The 20,570-nt window shown below is 36.6% G+C and overlaps 1 protein-coding gene across 3 annotated transcripts in view; it reads left to right on the top strand.

The window, feature by feature from the left end:
• Window positions 1–20,570, top strand: part of VPS13A (vacuolar protein sorting 13 homolog A) — a 244,795-nt gene that overhangs the window by 130,223 nt on the left and 94,002 nt on the right. For all 3 annotated transcript variants that reach the window (XM_046022052.1, XM_046022053.1, XM_046022054.1), the window contains exons 34-39: window positions 5,330–5,477; window positions 8,701–8,851; window positions 15,205–15,332; window positions 15,880–16,049; window positions 16,583–16,800; window positions 17,480–17,712. In XM_046022052.1, the coding sequence (XP_045878008.1) occupies window positions 5,330–5,477; window positions 8,701–8,851; window positions 15,205–15,332; window positions 15,880–16,049; window positions 16,583–16,800; window positions 17,480–17,712 (1,048 nt within the window). The remainder of the gene's footprint in view (window positions 1–5,329; window positions 5,478–8,700; window positions 8,852–15,204; window positions 15,333–15,879; window positions 16,050–16,582; window positions 16,801–17,479; window positions 17,713–20,570) is intronic.

The following is a 20,570-nucleotide window of genomic DNA, read 5'->3' as shown; positions in this document are numbered from 1 at the left end:
CTCATATCTTTAGAATAATTCATTTCCCCCAGATGAATTTCTAGAAATAGAATTACTGAGTTATACAGTATAAGCAATTTTCCCTGAAATAATTTTAAAATGACTGGTTTTTGGCAATTCAGTTTGGTTATAGCTTCAGAGTTAAGCTCATAAAGACAAATTATTTCATATTTGTGACCACCTCTGTTGAAATCATTTTGTTGCAAAGCTATTAATTGCAATGTAAAATTTTAAAAAGATACTTAGAATATTTATATGAGGAAAATTATAAAACTTTAACCAATGGCCAAAAAGAAATCTTGAATAAATGTGGAGAGAATATTTCTTAGACCTAATATTATAGAGATGTCCATTTGCGTACATTAATTTATACATTTAATCCATTCTCAATAAAAATCAAATAGCAGTTCTTTTTAAAGTCTTTCAAAGATTATTGGGAAATTTTTTTAAAATATAAATAGGAGACAAAATGTCTCAAAGATTTTTCTTTAAAGAAGAAATTGAGATAGGGGATGGAGACATCATAACATTTGAGGTACTACTAAAATAGATTGGATCGTATTAAATACTTCTAAAATAAATTATGAAGTAAAATGATTAAAATAATGAAACAGAAGAGAAAGCCAGCAGTTGACCATGTGTATATTTGTATCCTCTTCATTTATATATGTATAGTCAATCCTATTGTTCAGATTTCATGTTTGTGAATTTTCCAACTCGCTGAAACCTATTTGTAACCCCAAAATCAATACTCATGATATTTTATAGTTATTTCTACATGTGCATAGCCATAAGAAATGTTGGTTTCCCAAAGCCTATGTTACCAACTGAGGTGTCAAACAAAGTGACATTCTGCCTTCTTATTTCAGGAAATAATTGTACAGCACATGACATATTGTAGTTATCTAAGTGAAGGACTGTCAATAAGCGTAGAATAAAATAAACATAGTTCCTTCTTTCGTGAATCTTTTTTTCTAATTGAAACTGCAGACAAGACAATAAACTATTAAAATACTATTAGATAGAATGTGGGAGAGCATAGGAAGGGTGTTGACCCCAGATATTGGGTGGTACTGATAAGGAGAATTTTTTTAAGGAAGTAAACTTTTGACATAGCAATTAATGTTTCTTGCAGTTTGTCCAGAAGAAGAAATTTACTTGAAGATATGTACAAAGATAATACAAGTATTTATTATAGTGAAGAATTAAAAACAATGTAACTTTTTAACAACCGAAGGTTGATAAAGTGACTTATGTTATTGTCCTATAACACACATCTATTAAAATTGCGTATGAGGAATTTCCGGAGAAAAATGGTAGAGTAGGAAGATCCTAGGCTCACCTCCTCTCATGGATAAAGCTAGATAACACCCCCAATCAGTAAAATAACCCAGAAAATGACCTGAAGACTCGAAGAACAGACTCCACAGCTAAATGTAGAGAAGAGGCCACCTCAAAGAGTGTAGGAGGGGTGGAGACATGGTGGGGAGCTAGACTCACTCTCAGGGCTGCCTATCCATAGGAAGGAGGGACACTCATGGTTGTGGAGAAGGGAGAGATATAGATCCCACCACAGGCACAGGGAACCCCACTGAGAAGATGAATCTTCATAGCATTTGGCTTCGAAAATCACAAGGGCGTAACTTAGCAATTTCTTAATAATCAGTGGGGCTTAATACCTGGAACTTTAAAAATCCACAGGGTTGGCTCTAGGAGAGCCAGAGCACAATGGGAGGCTGAGTACCCACCATCAAAGAGACAGCAAAACAAACAGCCCCCTTGAGATACAGCACAGAAGCAGCAATTTGTAAAATGTCAAGGGTATATAGGAAGGAGATTTATTTACTAGTCTCAGTGTATGTGCAGAAGGGATAGGGGGTGTTTGGGAGTCTTATGCAAGAACAAATAAGCTAACTGTTGCCATTACCCTCCCCTGCACCACAGCCAAGATACATGGTCACCTGTGGTAACCAGCATAGGACAGAATCTCTCCACCCAGCTTGCTGATCACGCGCCCTATTCCTGCATGCTCTGCAGACCCACTCCAGCCATCCTGGCTGGGTAGTTTTCCTAGCTGGTGGGAGGTCCCCTTCCATAGCAGACCAGTGCACACCTTGTTGGCACCACACACTCTGCCCCCGCATTCTCCGCTGGATCGTCCCCCTCCAATGTACCCTTGGCAGGAGTCCATCCAAAGAGGTGGCACAGGCCTGGCAGTGTGCAAGAAGCTCCATTAAGGGCCAGCACCGTTCCAAAGTGACTCCTGCAGCAGGGTGAAGGGAAATAACCACACACACACACACACACACACACACACACCCCGATTCACCTACAGCCTCAGCAGTAGCCTGGAGACAGACATCTAGTCTGATTTCAGGACCCATCCACTAACAGATGCTTCTCAGGGACAACACAGGGAGAGGTTCCTGTAGTTCATCTCTAGCACTGTTCTGCCAAATACCTGGTCTGACCCAAGTTAATAGGAATCTCTAGACTGGATGACTAGACAACACAGGGGCCAAACTCTGCTGACAATAGGCAAAGAGAGTCATCTCAGGCAACTGAGTTAGACACAGAGTTAGATAAAGTGAGGAGACAGAGGAATATGTCCGAAATGAAAGAACAGGACAAAAGTCACAAGAGAGCCAAACAAAATGGAGATAATATACCTGACAGAATTTAAAGTAATGGCCATAAAGATGCTCATTGGACTTGAGAAAAAAAGAGAGAACTTCAGTGGAGAACTTTAACAAAGAGAAAGAAGACAGAACCAATAAGAAATTAATAACTCAATAACTGAAGTTTAAAATACATGAGAGGGAATAAATAGACTAGAGGAAGCAGAAAGATGGATCCCTGGCCTGGGGGACAGAGCAGTGGAAAGCAATCAAAGAGAAAAGAATAATAAAAAAATGAAAGTAGATTAAGGGAACTCAACACCACCATGAAGGATAATAACATTCATACCATCAGGATCCCAGAAGGGGAGGAGAGAAAAGGTGGCAGAAAATTTAAAGAAATAATAGCTGAAACCTTCCCAAACCTGGGGAAAGAAACAGAAATCAGATCCAGGAAGCAGAGAGAGCCCCCAGCAAAATCAGCTCAAAAAGGTCCACACCAAGACACATAGTAATTAAAATGAGGAAAAAGTTGCGATAGAATCTTAAAAGCAGCAAGAGAACAGAAAACAGTTCCATACAAGGGAAACAAAAATAGACTATTGGGACTGCAGCAGAATAAAAAATCTTTTGCCCAACAAAGTAAATAACCAACAAATCAAAAGACAACCTAGTGAATGGGAGAAGATATTTTCAAATGATAAATCTGGTAAGGGGTTATTATCCAAAATATATAAAGAACCTAATTAAGTGCACACATGCGCGCACACACACACACACACATCCATTTTTAAAAATTGGCTGAAGAGGAACAGACATTTCTCCAAAGAAGACATCTAGATGACCCCAGACATGTGAAAAGATGCCCAGCATTACTCATTATCAGGGAAATGAAGATCATTGAGATATCATTGCATACATTGAGATATCATCACACACCTGTCAGAATGGCTAGAATCAAAAACACAAGAAGACAACAGTGCTGGTAAGGATGTGGAGATAAAGGAACCCTTGTGCACTATCAGTGAAAATGCAAACTGGTGCAGCCACTATGAAAAGCAGTATGGAGATTCCTCAAAAAATTAAAAATAGAATTGCCATATAACCCATTAATTCCACTAGTGGGTGTTTATCCAAATAATATGAAAAACATGCAAAAAAATATATGCACTCTTATGTTTACTGCAGCATTATTTCTACTAGCTGCCGCCTCCTGACAGCACACGGGAGAAGAATGAGGCACAAAGAAGTTAGCTGCTCTGCCCCCTGCTCCTATTCTCTTGCAACTAACTTCTTTGTGCCTCATTCTTCTCCGTGTGCAGTCAGGAGGCAACAAATAGCCAAATTATGGAAGCAGCTCAAGGGTCCATCGATAGATGAATAAGGAAGCGATATGTGTGTGTGTGTATGTGTGTATTAGAGTATTATAAAAATACTGATTAAAAAAATAAAAATACTGAAATCTTGCAACAAAAACGGATGGATCTGGAGAGTATAATGCTAAGTGAAATAAGTCATTTGGCAGAAGACAAATATATAGGATTTCACTCATGTAGTTTGAGAAACAAATGAACAAACTAAAAATAAGCATAAAAAACAGACTCTTAACTATAGAGAGCAAACTGATGGTTACCAGAGGGGAGCTGGGTGGATAGATGGGTAAAGAAAGTGAAAGGGATTAAGAACGCACCTATCTTGATGAACACTGAGTATTGTGTAGAATTGTTGAACCAGTATATTGTACGCCTGAAACTAATAATACTATGTTAATTATATTGGAATTTAAAAAATTAAAAATAATATTAAACATAAAAAATAAAACAGGATTTGAAATAGTCTTTATGAGCCTTTTAGATTTCCTAATTTATTCCCATTAAGTGGAGATTGCAAGCCTGCATGCATGAGTATAGTGTTACTCTATAGTTAATTCATAAAATGGTATGATACTAGGCATTCTGAGAGATCCCTGATGACTCCTGTATTTCTCTCCACTTGAGTAAGTGAATCTAAAATTCTGCTTCATACTCTAGTTGAACGATTTGGAATTTGTTGCCAGTTAAAATGTAAGTACATTATTAAGTAGTAACACTTTGATGTTGTCACTTGAATGTACAGTGAAAGGCTTCTGTGTTCACTTTGTCACTTGAAATGGGTTAAGTAACCTACTATTTTCTTCATTCCTGAGTCAGTCCTACTCTTACAAATATTTGGAAAGGCAAATAATGGTTAAACTTAATATGAAATTTCCTATATTCAACAGTTTTTCATCCACAGAAATAGAAATTTTATATGGTCTGTATGGTTTGCTATCGAATTAAGAGGATATGTGGTATTCTCCATACCTAAGTGAGTGAATTAAGTTGTTTTTCTAATGAGGTCTTCTATTATGTTATGTTTTCCAATTACGTAGAGATAGTCCTCATTTTAAGGGTTTACTATCCGACTTACATATTTTTGGCACTTTTTAACATACTGCAAAATCTTATTCTGAAGATTGATTTCTCTACAATATGGATAACTTGAGCTCAGAGAAAGTTACCTAAATTCACAGTGGGATGGAGTATCTCTCATTTTGACTTGGGAGGCTGGGTAGATTTTATTTTTCTTTACATGCAAAAATTATTGATTTTTACTATTTGTATATAGAATGATATATATATATTTTTACTATGGGTATATATGAAACAAAACAATTTTATTTTTACTTACAGGACTCAATTTATTGATGATGCATACCAGGAAGTACTAGATCTGCTATTACCATTAAATCTTGAGGTGATTGTTGAGCGAAATTTATCTTGGGAATGGTACCAGGAAGTTCCTTGTTTTAATATAAATGCTCAGCTAAAGCCCATGGAGGTAACTTATTGAATCCTTGTTGATTTCTGTTTTGTTGGTTAAAAATATTGTTTGGGAACATAAGATATTTTGGTGTAGATGTTCCATATTGGTTAGCTCTGTCAAAATTACTATATATAAATAGTAGCTATATTAACTCAGAATTCATTGAATGTTCTCCATTCTTGCGGCAAACATTTGAATGGCTACTCTGTGTTAGATCCTGTGTCATATATGGAGAGACTGTGGCAAGGAAGCTATTGCATTTTGTCCTGGATTCATGGAATCTAATCAGTCTAATGGAAGGTTTAGTAGTCATAGTGCTCTAGAGGTGTGATAGTTAGACTATCAAAAAGTATATAGGCATGTAATTAAAATAGTTATAAATTGTAGTAAATTCCATAGAGGAAGCAAATATCAGACATGCTAAGTAGTCAACTGGATATATTAATTTAGAACTTAGTGGAGAGGCCTCGGCTGGAAATAAATAATGTTAAAGTCATCAGCATCTAGATGGTATTTAAAGCCATGATAATATGTGAAATAACATACAGAAGGTCCTAGAAGAAAGGGAAGCGGGATGGTGCATGGGTGGCTCTGTTAGTTAAGCAGTTGCCTTCGGCTCAGGTCATGATCCCGGAGTCCCGGGAGCGAGTACTGCATTAGGCTCCCGGCTCCACAGGGAGTCTGCTTCTCCCTCTGAACTTCTCCCCACTCATGCTCTCTCTCACTGTCTGTCTCTCAAATAAATAAAATCTTTTTAAAAATAATGGAAGAGGCTGATGATGAAAATGGCAAATGGGTCCGTTCCTTACGCATAATTTTACCTAGTTATTACCAATGTAACTATCTAAAGTTTCCTGTCTTTCCTTTTGACTGCACAGAGGTCAAAACTGTACCACATGCTTTGCTAAAGTGTCTGCAGCACATACTCTGTCTGGAAGGTTACTTAAAAAGCCTATGCAACAAATCCTCTTCCCTCCTCCCACCCTCCGTTTCCTTTCTGTTTCTCTCCCCCAAGAAATATATTCAAAAAGAGAAAACCATCATTTTTAAAGGTTTCAGGTTTTAATTCAGAAATTAAATATTTAGAGTTTAAAACGTGATGATCTCAGCTGAAAATCCTTAAGCTCTTAATGTATAAGATCATATTAGACTCCCTAACTTGTAAATGCAAAGTGTCTTTTTTTTTTTTTAAGATTTTATTTATTTATGAGAGAGAGAGGGAGAGAGCACACAAGTGGAGGTCAGAGGCAGAGGGAGAGGGAGAAGCAGACCCTTGCTGAGCAGGGGGCCTGATGCAGGGCTTGATCCCAGGACCCCTGAGATCATGACCCGAGCTGAATGCAAACACTTAACTGACTGAGCCACTCAGGTGCCCCAGAAAGTATTGTCCTAAGATGAAAATTGAAGTCTCTATAGCTTTTAAAACAACTGGTAGAAACTTTTGAAACATAAGTAGCATGTTTCACCCAGCATACTGCACAAATCCTCTCCTTGGTAGGCCCAGGTCTCAGTGGCACAGCAGGGACACCATCTGGCTTCACTCTTCCCCAGGAAGGATGCATGCAACATGTCCAGGTGCTAGTGCAGACCATCTGTAAAGGGTTGGCGGCTTTCTAGGGCAGATGAAAGTGGGTCTTTCCCTGTCCTGATCCACCTGAATAGTCAGTGGATATGGACCTGGTCTACATATTTGTCCCCTCGTGGATCAGGGAGTGGCTGGAATCACTCACTCTAATGCATCTAGACTAAGTGCTGCATCTTGTGGTTTCTGACTTGTCAGACATTTGGGAGTAGCAAGATAGTGTGTCCTGACTTGTAGGCACCATGGACCAGCAGTCATGGGATCCTTATAGTTCTTACAATTCTTGGATGAGGTGTTAGCAAGAGTGAAGCGTGATCACTAATATCAGTATTTGCAGGGCATTCAGGATACATGTACCAATTAAAGACATGGTTTAGATATTGTTATAATATTTAACTTATTAGTTATTATTTATTATATTATTTCTTAATCTATTTATTATATTTATTATTATTTAGCTTATTAGTTTATATGAACATACTAGTTTTGTAATACCAGCTACATAATAAACACAAGATGTCATGAATGAAAACACTGGACAAGTATATCATCTTCGAACTATAGTCAAAGGAATCCTGGTACAAGTAAAACTCATTTTGTGGAATTATTTCCTTGAGATAATTAAACATATCAATTTAAAACTCATAGTTTTTTGTTTTGTTGTTTCACAAGATTGCTATTTTAGTTCTCTAGAGAAACAGTCAATAGGGTGTGTGCGTGTGTGTGTGTGTGTGTGTGTGTGTGTGTGTGTGTGTTTATGTATACACTTGGTCTGGATACAGTAGATTGACTTCTTGATGACTCCGTTTTAGCCTCTCCCTGACACTCAGGATGAGGTTTGGGACGGGTCAAAGATGTGGTCTCCCGAGGCAGGCTGCAACAGCTGTTAACTACTTGGGTGGATCATGAAGAGCCGATTTCATCCTGGTTGACCTGCCCCAAAAGGCAGCTGGTATTTGTGGATGGTCTGTGCATCCTGTGTGTATTCTATATACATATCATGTGTGTGACATCTTGAATAGTATTCGACCAAATATGTAGGTCCTGTGATGTAGCCGAGTCAACGTAGAATTAACCATCGTAGCTCTTATGTTGGTAATTTTAGGCTAAATTCACAAGACATGGGGAGCATGAGTTCTCTAAGTTATTTAAGTGGATTTAAGTATGATATTTAACCATTTAAGTCTCAGCTTCGTATACAGTCAGGATATATTCTTTATACTTAGGAGTTTTGTGAGGTTCAAGTGAAATAATAATTTATGTAAAACACATTGTGAACGATTTTTCATGATGCAGATCAACATTTTCGAGTAATTTGTATTTGTAAATTGAGGTGTTTAGTAAGTTAAAAAATGCAAAATAACTAGATAAATGAAAGTTCATTTTAAAGGTTTTAACTTATTAGGTTAATTGATATGTTCATGACAAAAAACTTATCATTCATAGTTTCATTGGTATTGACATCTAATTTCTGTACTTCACAAGGTACTAAAGATTACATGGTTGTTTGTTTAAGAAACTAAATATCCTATTAGAATTATCTAATGCATTAAAAAATTGGTTTGTAGAGGACTGGGATGAAACGCATGCTTTTCAATGTAAGAGAATTTCTAACTACATAAAGTAATAGTGTTAAACAAATCTTTTTTTTCACAGTTCATTCTTAGTCAAGAAGATATAACAACTATTTTTAAAACATTATATGGCAATATATGGTACAAAGAAGGTGGTGGTGCCTCACCTGCAGGAGCAAAAGATCAGAATAGTGTTAATAGTGGGGCTACTAATGCTTCACACCATTTAGAAGGTATGTTCTTAACTTACCATTAGCGTTCCCCTTCCCATCCCTAATCCCACATTTCTTCCTCCTTCCTTTCCATTCTCTAGTTTGGGTTTTTGAAAATAAGATTGATAGATCTTGTGTAATTAGGTAATCCTATGTGGGTATCTCCAAATTGTTATTAGGCATTCTGTCGATTTTTTTTCTGTTGAATCAAAATTTCTAGTTGTGTTTTGACAAAATTCCTTCATATTTATTCTTGTTATTCCAACTGCCCTATACATCCTTATTTTCAGTTTTTCTTCCCATCCACCTCTTCTCCCTAATTCCTAGCACAGCATATATCCCAGATAGAACATATTACATTAAATTAGGAGTATCGAAATATTAAGGATGTCAGGAAAGAATGATCATTACTAAATGATGAATTTCAGCAAGCATCTGGAAGATAGGTAGAGGAGGGCAGGGGGAACTGTAACTCAGAAAGCAGTTGTATCTAATATTTGATTTAATGTGGTGTGTGGAACCTGACTGGGTTCTAAGTTCAGTACCAGCACATAAGAGAGAATTGGGTCAGTTAATGTTGCTGGGAGCACTATGCTTCATAAGAATAGATTTCTCATTCTGGCATTTTAGGGGATCCTCAAACCTTCTTCTCTCCAAATGACACTTACTAGTCTACCAGACCCTCTTGCAAAGCCCTGAGATAACACACACCTTTTCCATTCAGGGAGAGTCCTAACACTACACTTATGACATTATAGGAAACTCTGTTCTTACTGGATAGAATAATCAGCCCAGTCCTTTACTGTTAAAATATTCACGGTTAGGTTAAGAAATAGCAAGAAGTTAATCATAAAAGAAACCAGGGTAACTGAATATTATTTTCTTAGTGAAACAGAAATAATTCAGGTAACAAGAATGTAAACAAACTCTAATTCGTAATCAGAGGATTTTGAGAATATAGAAACTGTAGCTTACCCTCACTATTTTCCACCCTCTCAAGATAAGAAAGAGTTCTTGGAACCCAAAAATATGATTGGTGAAATTTTGAAACAGAACAAATGCAGTAAGCATGAGGTTAAAATGTAAGTACTGAGTTGGAATATATAGTTGATGTAATCTCCCATGACACAGCAGAAAAATAAGCCACAGAGACAAAATGAGATAAAACTTAAGAAGTATAGACCTTTCAAAAGTTGCAAAATCCAGAATAATAAGTGTGTTAGGAGAAAGAACTGAGAAAATGGAAGAGAAGAATCTTTCAAAGAAATGATAGAAGAAAATCTTTAGAGCTAAATAAATATTGAAATAAATTCTTGGATATAAAAAATATAACAAGTTTCAAGCAGACGGGATAAACAAAGATTGCCCATGCAAACACATTTTCATGAAATGTCAGAACAACAAAGATCAGATTCTTAGTTTCAGAACAAAAGCAAGCTGTTTACTAGGGACTTGGAAAAAAAGTGATTGGAATCAGATTGCCATGAACAAAACTCGATGGGACAGGGTAGATGGATGATAAGAGACAATGGAGCACTATAGTTAGATTTCTTTTTTTTTTTTTCTATATTTTTTTTCCCATTTTATTTATTTTTTCAGCGTAACAGTATTCATTCTTTTTGCACAACACCCAGTGCTCCATGCAAAACGTGCCCTCCCCATTACCCACCACCTGTTCCCCCAGCCTCCCACCCCTGACCCTTCTAAACCCTCAGGTTGATTTCTAAGGAAATGATTTTGAAGTTAGGATTCTATATAGAATATATTATATATAGTCAAACCATAAAATGTGAAAACAAAATAATTCTCAAATTTCTAATGACTCAAAGTTTACTTCTTTCATACACATTCCTAAAGAAATTCGTTTGAAAATTTAATCTAGTGAAACAAACAAGGAATCCAGGAAAAAAGAAAACCTGGGATCCAGAAACAATGGGCCTACCCAGAAGTGCGTTGAACAGGAATCCCAAAATTTTCTATTTTATTGGGCTATTCATTACAGAGGAATTCAGAAAGCCATAAGAAAAATTTTGTAAGGTGGAAGAATGTCTTTAAAAAAATAGCATAAATTTCGTATATTATGTGGAATGAGGGATTAATTAACTACATTACATGAGTGACATGGAAAAGGTGACATGTTTTTGGTTCCTAAGAAGGGAGAAATCTTACTGTGTAAATAAGAACATAAAGGTTATTAACCATGTTAGTGTAGAGATGAAGACATAACTGACCAAAGCTGGAAGATATGAAGATAGGACAGATAGAGGAAGTGGTAAGGACTTAAATAGTGGGGAGTGTAACGATAGTGTCTAAAATAAAAGAAAAATAGACATTTAACTACATTACCGTTTTAATAATTTTCTTGAAGTTTGCACATACACCAAAGTGGAAGGAATAAAGTAATGAATCCACACACACCCATCAGCACAGTTTCAGCCACTGGTATCATGTGGTTGCCTTTACCACAGCTTCAAGTCTGCATATTCTTCCCCCCACCCCACTAGATGATTTTAAAGCAAATCTGAGATGTTATATCTTTAATTGATATTTAAGTAGTAAGAACTTTACTTTTTATTTTTTTGTTTTTAGAAGATTTTTATACATTTGAGAGAGTGTGAGGAAGAGCACAGGTGGGGTGAAAGAAGGGCATAGGGAGGAGCAGACTCCCCACTGAGCCGGGAACCCAGTGCAGGGCAGATGCTTAACTGACTGACCCACCCAGGCACCCCAGAACTTTACTTTTTAGTCATAGTAACATCACCCCTAAAATTTTAGCTATACCTCCTATTAACCATGAAAATATCCTAGTAGGCTTCATTTTCTCCTGATGATCTCAGAAATGTTTCTTTACAAGTTCATATTTTTTTTAACAATGATAAAGGGATCCATTCACAAAAAAGATCCAACAACTTTAAATGTAACTAATAACACAGCTTCAAAACATGCAGCAAAAATTGACAAAACTGAAGGAAGAAATATACATACACAGAATCAGTTGCGGATTTAGCATACCACTCTTAGTAGTTGGTAGAATGTAGAAAAAAAAAGAATACAGAGCATTTGAACACTGTTAACAAACTCACCTAACTGACGTTAGTATACTACACTCAGTAATTGCAGAATGCACGTTTTTCATTTTTTGTTAACGGGCTCTTGGAATAGTCAGAAAGATAAACCATTCTGGGGGCAATGATGTTTTCCGGTCATATGGAATTCACTTAGAAGTCAGTAGCAACAGGATGTCAAAAAAGCTTGAAATACTTGGACATTAAACAATTTTTAAATAACCTTAGATCAAAAAAGACAAGGAAATGGGGTACCTGGGTGGCTCAGTGGGTTAAGCCTCTGCCTTCTGCTCAGGTCATTTTCTCAGGGTCCTGGGATTGAGCCCCACATCCGATTCTCTGCTCAGCAGGGAGCCTGCTTCCCCCTCTCTCTCTCTGCCTGCCTTTCTGCCTGCTTCTCTGCCTACTTGTGATCTCTCTCTGTCAAATAAATAAAATCTTAAAAAAAAAAGACAAGGAAAATTAGAAAATTATTTAAACTGGGAGGTAATGAACATAAAATCTAATAAAAATTTGTGGAATGCTGGGGGGAGATGGGGTTGGGAGAGGGGGAGGGGGTTATGGACATTGGGGAGGGTATGTGCTATCGGGAGTGCTGTGAAGTGTGTAAACCTGATGATTCACAGACCTGTACCCCTGGGGATAAAAATACATTATATGTTTATAAAAAAAAAAAAAAAAGGATGAATACCCAACTTTTGTAGCAACATGGACGGGACTGGAAAGTGATTATGCTGAGTGAAATAAGTCAAGCAGAGAGAGTCAAGTATCATATGGTTTCACTTATTTGTGGAGCATAACAAATGACATGGAAGACATTGGGAGATGGAGAGGAGAAGGAAGTTGAGGGAAATTGGAAGGGGAGGTGAACCATGAGAGACTGGACTCTGAAAAACAACCTGAGGGTTTTGAAGGGGCCGGGGTGGGAGGTTGGGGGAACCAGGTGGTGGGTAATAGGGAGGGCACGTACTGCATGGAGCACTGGGTGTGGTGCAAAAACAATGAATACTGTTACGCTGAAAAAATAAATAAATTAAAAAAAATTTGTGGAATGCGATTAAAGCAGTGCTGAAAGAACTTTGTAGCTATAAGAGATTTGATGAGGATAGAACAGAGTTTAAAAAGATTAAAGATTGCCTGGAGAAAGTAGAAGAAAAAGAGCAAATTAAATACAAAGTAAATAAAAGGAAGCTGTATTACAGATAGGAATAGAAATCCATTTAAGAGAAGTGGACATACAGTGGAGAAAATTAGCAAAGTCAGAGATTGTTTTCATTGGAAAAAATTAATAAAGTTTATGAATCCTTAAAAGGACAAAGTGAGAGAGAACAAATTATCAGTACCAGAATTAAATAGATATTGCAGATTGCTATCAAGACAATAAGAGACTATTATGGATTATTTTGTGAGAGTGAATTCTACAACTTGTTTGAAATGGACAAGTTTCCTGGAAAACACAAAGTTGCCAAAGTTGACATAAGAAGAAATAAGTCTGAGTGGCCTGTATCTGTTACAGGAATTAAATTTCAACGATAAATTCTATTAAATATTGACATTCAAAATAATGTGCTACACAAACTTCTGGAAAATAAAAGGAGGGAACACTTCCTTGGCCATTTTCTAAAGCCAGCATTACCATGGTTAAAAAAAGAAAAAGTCTTTTCAAAAAAAAGAATATCACACACTGATATCCTTCATGAACACAGACATGGAAATTCTTAACAACATATTAACATACTGAATCCAGCAATAAGGATATAAGATACTCATCTTGACCAGGTGAGAATTATCCCAAAATGGCAAAAGTTAGTTTAACAGCCAAAAATCAATTAATAAAATTTATCAAATTTACAAAGAGAAAAAAAAATCATATCTCAGTAGATGCAGAAAAACATTTGACAAAATTCTGCACCTATTTATGATGAGAGCTAGAAATATCTAAAAGGTATACTTAATACTGAAGTACTTTAGTTTTAATTAATAACGTAAAACTAAAATAATTACCAGATAAGTTGGATACTTGGGAAAGGATGATATATTAAAAGGAAACTACACAGATGAAAATGTGCTTTTAGCACATATTTATCAGGAAAAGTTCATTTTACCAGATGAGTCAGATTTTAAGACTGACAACTTCAAGTGTTGATGAGAGTATGAGACAACTGAGATTCATAATGCTGTTGGGAACGTAAAATAGTGTAACTGTTAGAGTTCAGCGGTTAACATGTATCTACCCTGTGACACACAATTCCAGGTCCAAGTTTTTCCCCTACCCCACTCCAAAATAGGTGTATATATACACTAAATGACTTACTCAGCAATATTTGTAGCAGATTTATTCATAATCAGTTAAGTCTGGGAACAACCCATATGTTCGTCAGTCCTAGAAGGGGCAAATTGTGTATTTTCATAGACTGCATAAGAAAGCATGAACTACTAATACATGTGACAGCATGGATGACTGTCAGAAGCAAGTTAATGGAAAGAAGCCAAACATAAAAGAGGTTTTACTCTTAATGCTACTCTATACAGAATTTAAGGACAAACAAAACTAACCTTTGTGATTAAAATTAAAATGGTAAGGAGGTTGGGGAAGAGCTGGAGAAGGGTATGAGAGAACTTTCTGGAGTGATGTCAATATTTAGTAATCTTAATGGGAGTGTTGGTAATGTGGATGTACAAAATCTTACTAAATTGTTCAGTTGCTATCAACTTATTTTACTGATATAAATTTTACCTAAATTAAAAATAAGTTTCGTGGTGGCACTGATCTGTGGAATTGGGTACCGTGAGAATTAGCAATTGCTGTATTTTAATAAAATGCTCATTTAATATATTCTGTGTACACGTAATGCCTTGACTCAAAATGTAGAATGCAGAAAAGAAGGAATTTTGGATCCTTCTTTTCAGTGGGACAGTTGTTTAAAATATCTAAGATACCTTGTTTGGTTTTAATTTTTTGAAATAAAATTTAAATATTAAACTGTGCACCAGGTAGTCTAATAAGTATTTTCTACATACTCTTTCAGTTAATCCCCAAAACAAACCCAGTGGTTAGTTCTGTTATTCTCACCTTACAAAAATGGAAATGGAGGCACCAAGTATTAATTAATATTCCTAAGCTATCACGGAAAGAATCCCAAGCTGGGCGTTACTGAGTTCAACTTCTGAATTTTCTAATCTTTATTCTTTTCTTGAGTAACATTATTCTACATATTTAATTGAAAATTCTGCTAAACCTATTAAAACCTATTTTCATGATTTTTACCTTTCTTGACTTTTTTTACCCAATAACTGAATTTTTCCAAGGAACAACTGTAGTGACTGCTGCTGTGGTAGAAATCCATTCACAGGCCTCTCAAGTTAAGACAACACTGAATATGAGCTTCAGAACCGACTATCTCACCATGGTCCTGTACAGTCCGGGTCCTGACCAGGTGAGTTAGGAAGAAAAAGTATTTTCTCACTTGATGAAAATTATATAGGTGAATGCTTATTATTAAAGTAACAGTTGTTAATAATTTGTATGTATTTTGGAGTCTCTTTTCCTCTGAAAAATGTTACTGATCATTTCACTTTAATAACAAGTTTAACCATTGCCCTTTTAAGATGAGTTATCTTTCCTAAACTCAAGTGATGTAAAAAATAAATTTTTTTTAAAAGATTTTATTTATTTATTTGACAGAGCTCATAAGTAGGCAGAGAGGCAGGCAGAGAGAGAGAGGTGGAAGCAGGCTCCCTGCTGAGCAGAGAGCCCGATGCAGAACTCGATTCCAGGATCCGGAGATCATGACCTGAGCCAAAGGCAGAGGTTTTAACCCACTGAGCCACCCAGGCGCTCCTAAAAAATAAAATTTTAAGTGAAATTTTTTTTGGCCTTTCATTAGCAAGCCCTATAGAGATAGAGAAGGTGGTAGTTCATACTTAAAATAAGTATTAGACTTTGTTTTTGTGTAAAAGTTGTATTGATTTCCTCTTCCACAGACTTCCTTTATAGATGTTCGTGATCCTTCTCTGAAACTTGCTGAATTTAAGTTGGAGAATATCATAAGCACTGCAAAAATGTATACAGATGACTCAACGTTTTCTTCCTTTTCATTAAAAAACTGTATTTTAGATGATAAAAGGCCTCATGTCAAGAAGGCAACTCCTAGGTAATAGTATTCTTACTTTTTACTTGAGAGATGGTTGATAATATTTTATAAAACATATTCCCGAAGTTGCATGCTTGTTTTCTGGGTGCATCACAAGATCTTCAGAACTCAGTTTAATGGAGTTATGGTTCTCAGTCTTATGTGCTGTTCTTACTGGATGGTCAGTGGATTGGTTAAGTAGAAATAAACAGTGCAATTAAATTGTATTTTTAAATTAATCTCTATTTAAATTATTATTGATCTCTGCAAGTTGTAAACATGAAAACATGAAAAATTGAGGGAAAACATGAAAAATTAAGAAGACAAATATGCTGAGTTCTAAGTTCTAATTTCTTACAGATGTACTTCCTAGTTTATGAAACAGTTGTGCTCCAGAAGTTTCTAAGTCTGTTATTTGGAATACTTTGTGACCTTCCTGGGAGAAATAACTTCAGAATGCTGGTTTGCTGTTAGTAAATGGTTAAGAGGTGTTTCGCCTTTTGTTGGTGTGTTTGGTTATTTGTAAGATGAATTGTTGTTATTGCGTTTTTCAGAATGATAGGACTGACAGTTGGGTTTGACAAAAAGGACATGATGGATGTGAAGTACAGAAAAGTCAGAGATGGTTGGACAACTGATTTAGTCCTTCAAGAAATGTATATTTGTGCAAGTGTGGAATTTCTGCTGACAGTTGCAAATGTCTTTCTTGAGGCCTACACCACAGGCACCGCTGTAGAAACCAGTGTTCAAACATGGACCGCTAAGGAAGAAGGTTAGTTATTAGCTAAAATATTTCATATCTATAACTGAAGTGCTACAGTAGCACTCACCATTGATTACCTTTCTACATGATGAGGTTAAGTGAATTACTAAATTAAAATTTTTATTTTTCATAGGTGAAAGGAAAACTTAAATGTGCTTTCCGGGAGAATGTGCAGTTTGCGTATTTTTCAGGATATAAATATATATTGGATTCACGAATTATGAACAAAATATAAACAAATAGACTTCCCTACAGGCAGCAATTTCAAAGAATTTTTTTGACAAAAACAAGTAGGGAGAATAACAAATCAACCATTACTTTTCATAATTACAGATAATATTATAACTTAAAGTTCTTTTATTTCTGTTATCTTTATAGCTCTCCACTATCTTTTACATACTCATTCCTTATGGTAGAGCAGAAGTAGTATCAAGTTGAGAGTTGGCAGCTGGGTTAGTTAATTAGTTAGGGTTTTTCTCCCCACATTTTTAAATGTTCTGGAGACTATAGCATCATGAACTCTTACACTAAGAGAATTGCAGTAGATTCCTTTGGGATCAAAGATTCTTTTATTTTTTTTTACTTGGAATGAAAAAACATTTTCTCAGAAATAATTATTCGTAAATAATATGTATAACAAAGATCTATAAATATTTTAAAATGTGAATGTATTTTTGTTTCTATTTAGTACCTGTACAGGAATCAGACAAATGGGAAGTTAATATTATTATTAAAAATCCCGAAATTGTGTTTGTGGCTGATATGACAAGAAGTGATGCTCCTGCCTTAGTCCTTACAACACAATGTGAAATTTGTTGGAAAGGTGACCTTGAGAACAATACAATGACTGCTGCCATTAAAGATCTTCAAGTGAGAGCATGCCCATTCCTTCCAGTCAAGAGAAAAGGCAAAATCACTACGGTGAGTTTACTCTTTCATTATCTGCTTAATCATAAACTATTTTGGATTCAGTGTATACCACTTTAGAAAACTACCTACATACTTTCCAGCCTTTCTCTGTAAAATACCTTTCTTTCTTCTCGGAGAGCCTAGTCTAGATTATTATTACTGTAGCTTTGAAACTCTTCTCTTTCTCCAGGTGCTCCTCAGTATGGTATGTATTAAGATGTGTTTTTCTTACCGTGGCTTTCTGACCACTTCAATTGAATTCTCTTAGGCCTTTGAGACTTTCTATTAGTCGTTCACTTTGTTGTTTCAGTTTTATTATTTTAAATCTTTTTCTCCCATATGGAGATTTTGCTCAGATATGTTTCTTCTTTTCTTTTTTAAAGATTTTATTCATTTGTTTGACAGAGAGACACTGATAGAGGGAACACAAGCAGGGGCAGAGGGAGAGGAGAATCAGGCTCCCTGCTGAGCAGGAAACCCGACATAGGGCTGGGTCCCAGGACCCTGGGATCGTGACCTGAGCTGAAGGCAGATATTTAATGACTGAGCCACCCAGTTATCCCTGTTTTTTTCTTTTCTACATATAACTTATTTGAACATTCAGCCATTTGCCTTGAAAAAAATCACATTTTTGTTTTACTCTCTGGTAGCCTCTTGGTTTTGCACCTCTTCCTAATTAGTTTATTTCTTCAAAGACATCTTTTCAACTACCTATTACTTCTACTGCTCATAAAGAACACTTATAAAATGTGTATATAGACTTCTGCAAGGTGTACTAGAAGCATAAATGTGGTATTAGTGTAAATACCATCAACAGAAATATAAGCTATACTTTGTTATAAGTAAGTACGCATATATTAGGATACAACAGAGTTTATTGTCTAATTTGCAAGACTGATGGCTCACTACTAGGAAAGAAGGAAATAGAAATGGAGGGGATATAAGGGCACCTGGGTGGCTCAGTGGATTAAGCCTCTGCCTTCAGCTCAGGTCATGATCTCAGGTCCTGGGATCGAGCCCTGCATTGGGCTCTCTGCTCAGCGGGGAGCCTGCTTCCCCCTCTCTCTGCCTGCCTCTCTGCCTACTTGTGATCTCTCTCTTTCTGTCAAAAAAAAAAAAAAAAAAAAAAAAGAAATGGAGGGGATACAGATTCTCTTTTCTCTCAAAAGAAAAAAAAAAGGAAAGAAATGGAGGGGATACAGATTCTCTTTTAGGTTATAATACAGAAATGTTACAAATATTTCTTCTATCTATATGTTTGGCTTTGTTAAAAGACAAAATCCGACAAAGTAAATTTGAAAATCTGTTTGGCTTTATTAAGCAATTCATGCATTTGGCTGCATCCCATCTAGCAAAAAGAAGCTCCTAGGAGTTATATAAAATGAAGATTCTTATTAGGAAGGATGATGGGGAAAGGAAGTTATGAGCAAAAGAAAGGATTGTCTTGGACAAGGGAGAAAAGAGGGAGTCTTCTTGGTGGATTAATTTATCTTCCTTTTGGGGATGGAGAAGGGTCCATGTGACAGATTACCTCATTGGTGTAGGCCAAAATATTCCTGGCTGACTAAGGCTGCATTTCCAGGGGAGGGTGAAACTGCAGTTAGGCTAGGTATTAAGTTTAGTGACTTAGTCTAGCATACGTGACTCCATTTTGATCCTCTGGTTTTCTTTTTAACAACTTGAACTTAGCTGTATGACACACACAAAGGGTTGGGAAATGCGGTCTTTTTTTCTGAGCTACCTTGTGCTCAGGTAAAAACTTTTATTTCTATAGAAGAGAAGAGGACGGTCTTGAGCATGCTATGAAATCACACACGAGTTGTGCCTTTCCACAGTGTTAGCGTTATTTAATCATAAAGCAAAGTTAAATCACAATTAGAAAGCAAGTTCAGGATTCCAAACTCAGTGACAGTTCACCATGTGATTAAACTTGGCTTCTTACACAGCACACCAAGCAGGGCGTAAGACGAATCACACAACAAACACGATAACAGAAGTTAATGAACCAAACGTGAAGTCAGTCTATGGGGGCGAAGCTGAGACAAGGCCAAGGCCACTGTCTGGTGTGGGTCAGCTCTCAGCACTTACTGCTTCTGATGTTCGAGCAGGGAAGGATCTCAGTTCTGTTCGGAGATCAGTCGGGCAGAGCCTTCGCAGCAATTGCCTTTTTAAAGTGGTCAGACGTAGAGGGGTCAGGTCTGAAGAGTCTGACAGTTTACTCCCAAATCCTCCCCTTTTCAAAGGGATTTAGTTAGTTTTGGGTCTCTGCAGACCTCCTCTGGTCCTTCTTCTCAGTTCTGGGGTGTCCGCTGACGTCAGTCCTGGTGATATCTCCTAGCTGCAGTACCTTAACTGCTTGAGCCCTTGCTTCACACAGGCGCCTACTTGACGTGAGAGATTCCATTTTGCTCCCGACAAGGAAATACCAGGTAGCAATCAGAGGTCCTGCCCTACCGGTCCACTCAGAGGTCTCTTCCTTTGTCCACACAAACAATTTATATTTGTCTTTTCTCACCCATGGAACATATTCATCTTTTCCTTAAGGGCTGCAGTCTCAAAGTCCAGAATCTTTAGGTGACAGTCTGCCATGACTTCTCCTTTTTGATAATCTATTAACTAATAGATACATAAGCCACATCTTTTCAGCAAACACTCCATCACCACACACACCACCACTATATAATGGTGGCCTAAGGGCAGGATAACTTCAGTTTAAAAACGTATTCAGAAAAGTTAGAATGGGGCGCACTTGGTAGTCACTTATCCGTAACGATTGTCACATCCTTCTGAGCAGAAATGTGAAAACCTGCAGCTCTTGCAACGGAGTCAGGTTCCTGGGCGAGCCCGTGTTGGAGTCTTCCGTTTTCACT

This window comes from Meles meles, chromosome 11 (genome assembly GCF_922984935.1).
Source record: "Meles meles chromosome 11, mMelMel3.1 paternal haplotype, whole genome shotgun sequence".
Lineage (NCBI taxonomy): Eukaryota > Metazoa > Chordata > Mammalia > Carnivora > Mustelidae > Meles > Meles meles.
The sequence above is the reverse complement of the archived record's forward strand: the minus strand, read 5'-3'. Positions and strand labels throughout refer to the sequence as shown.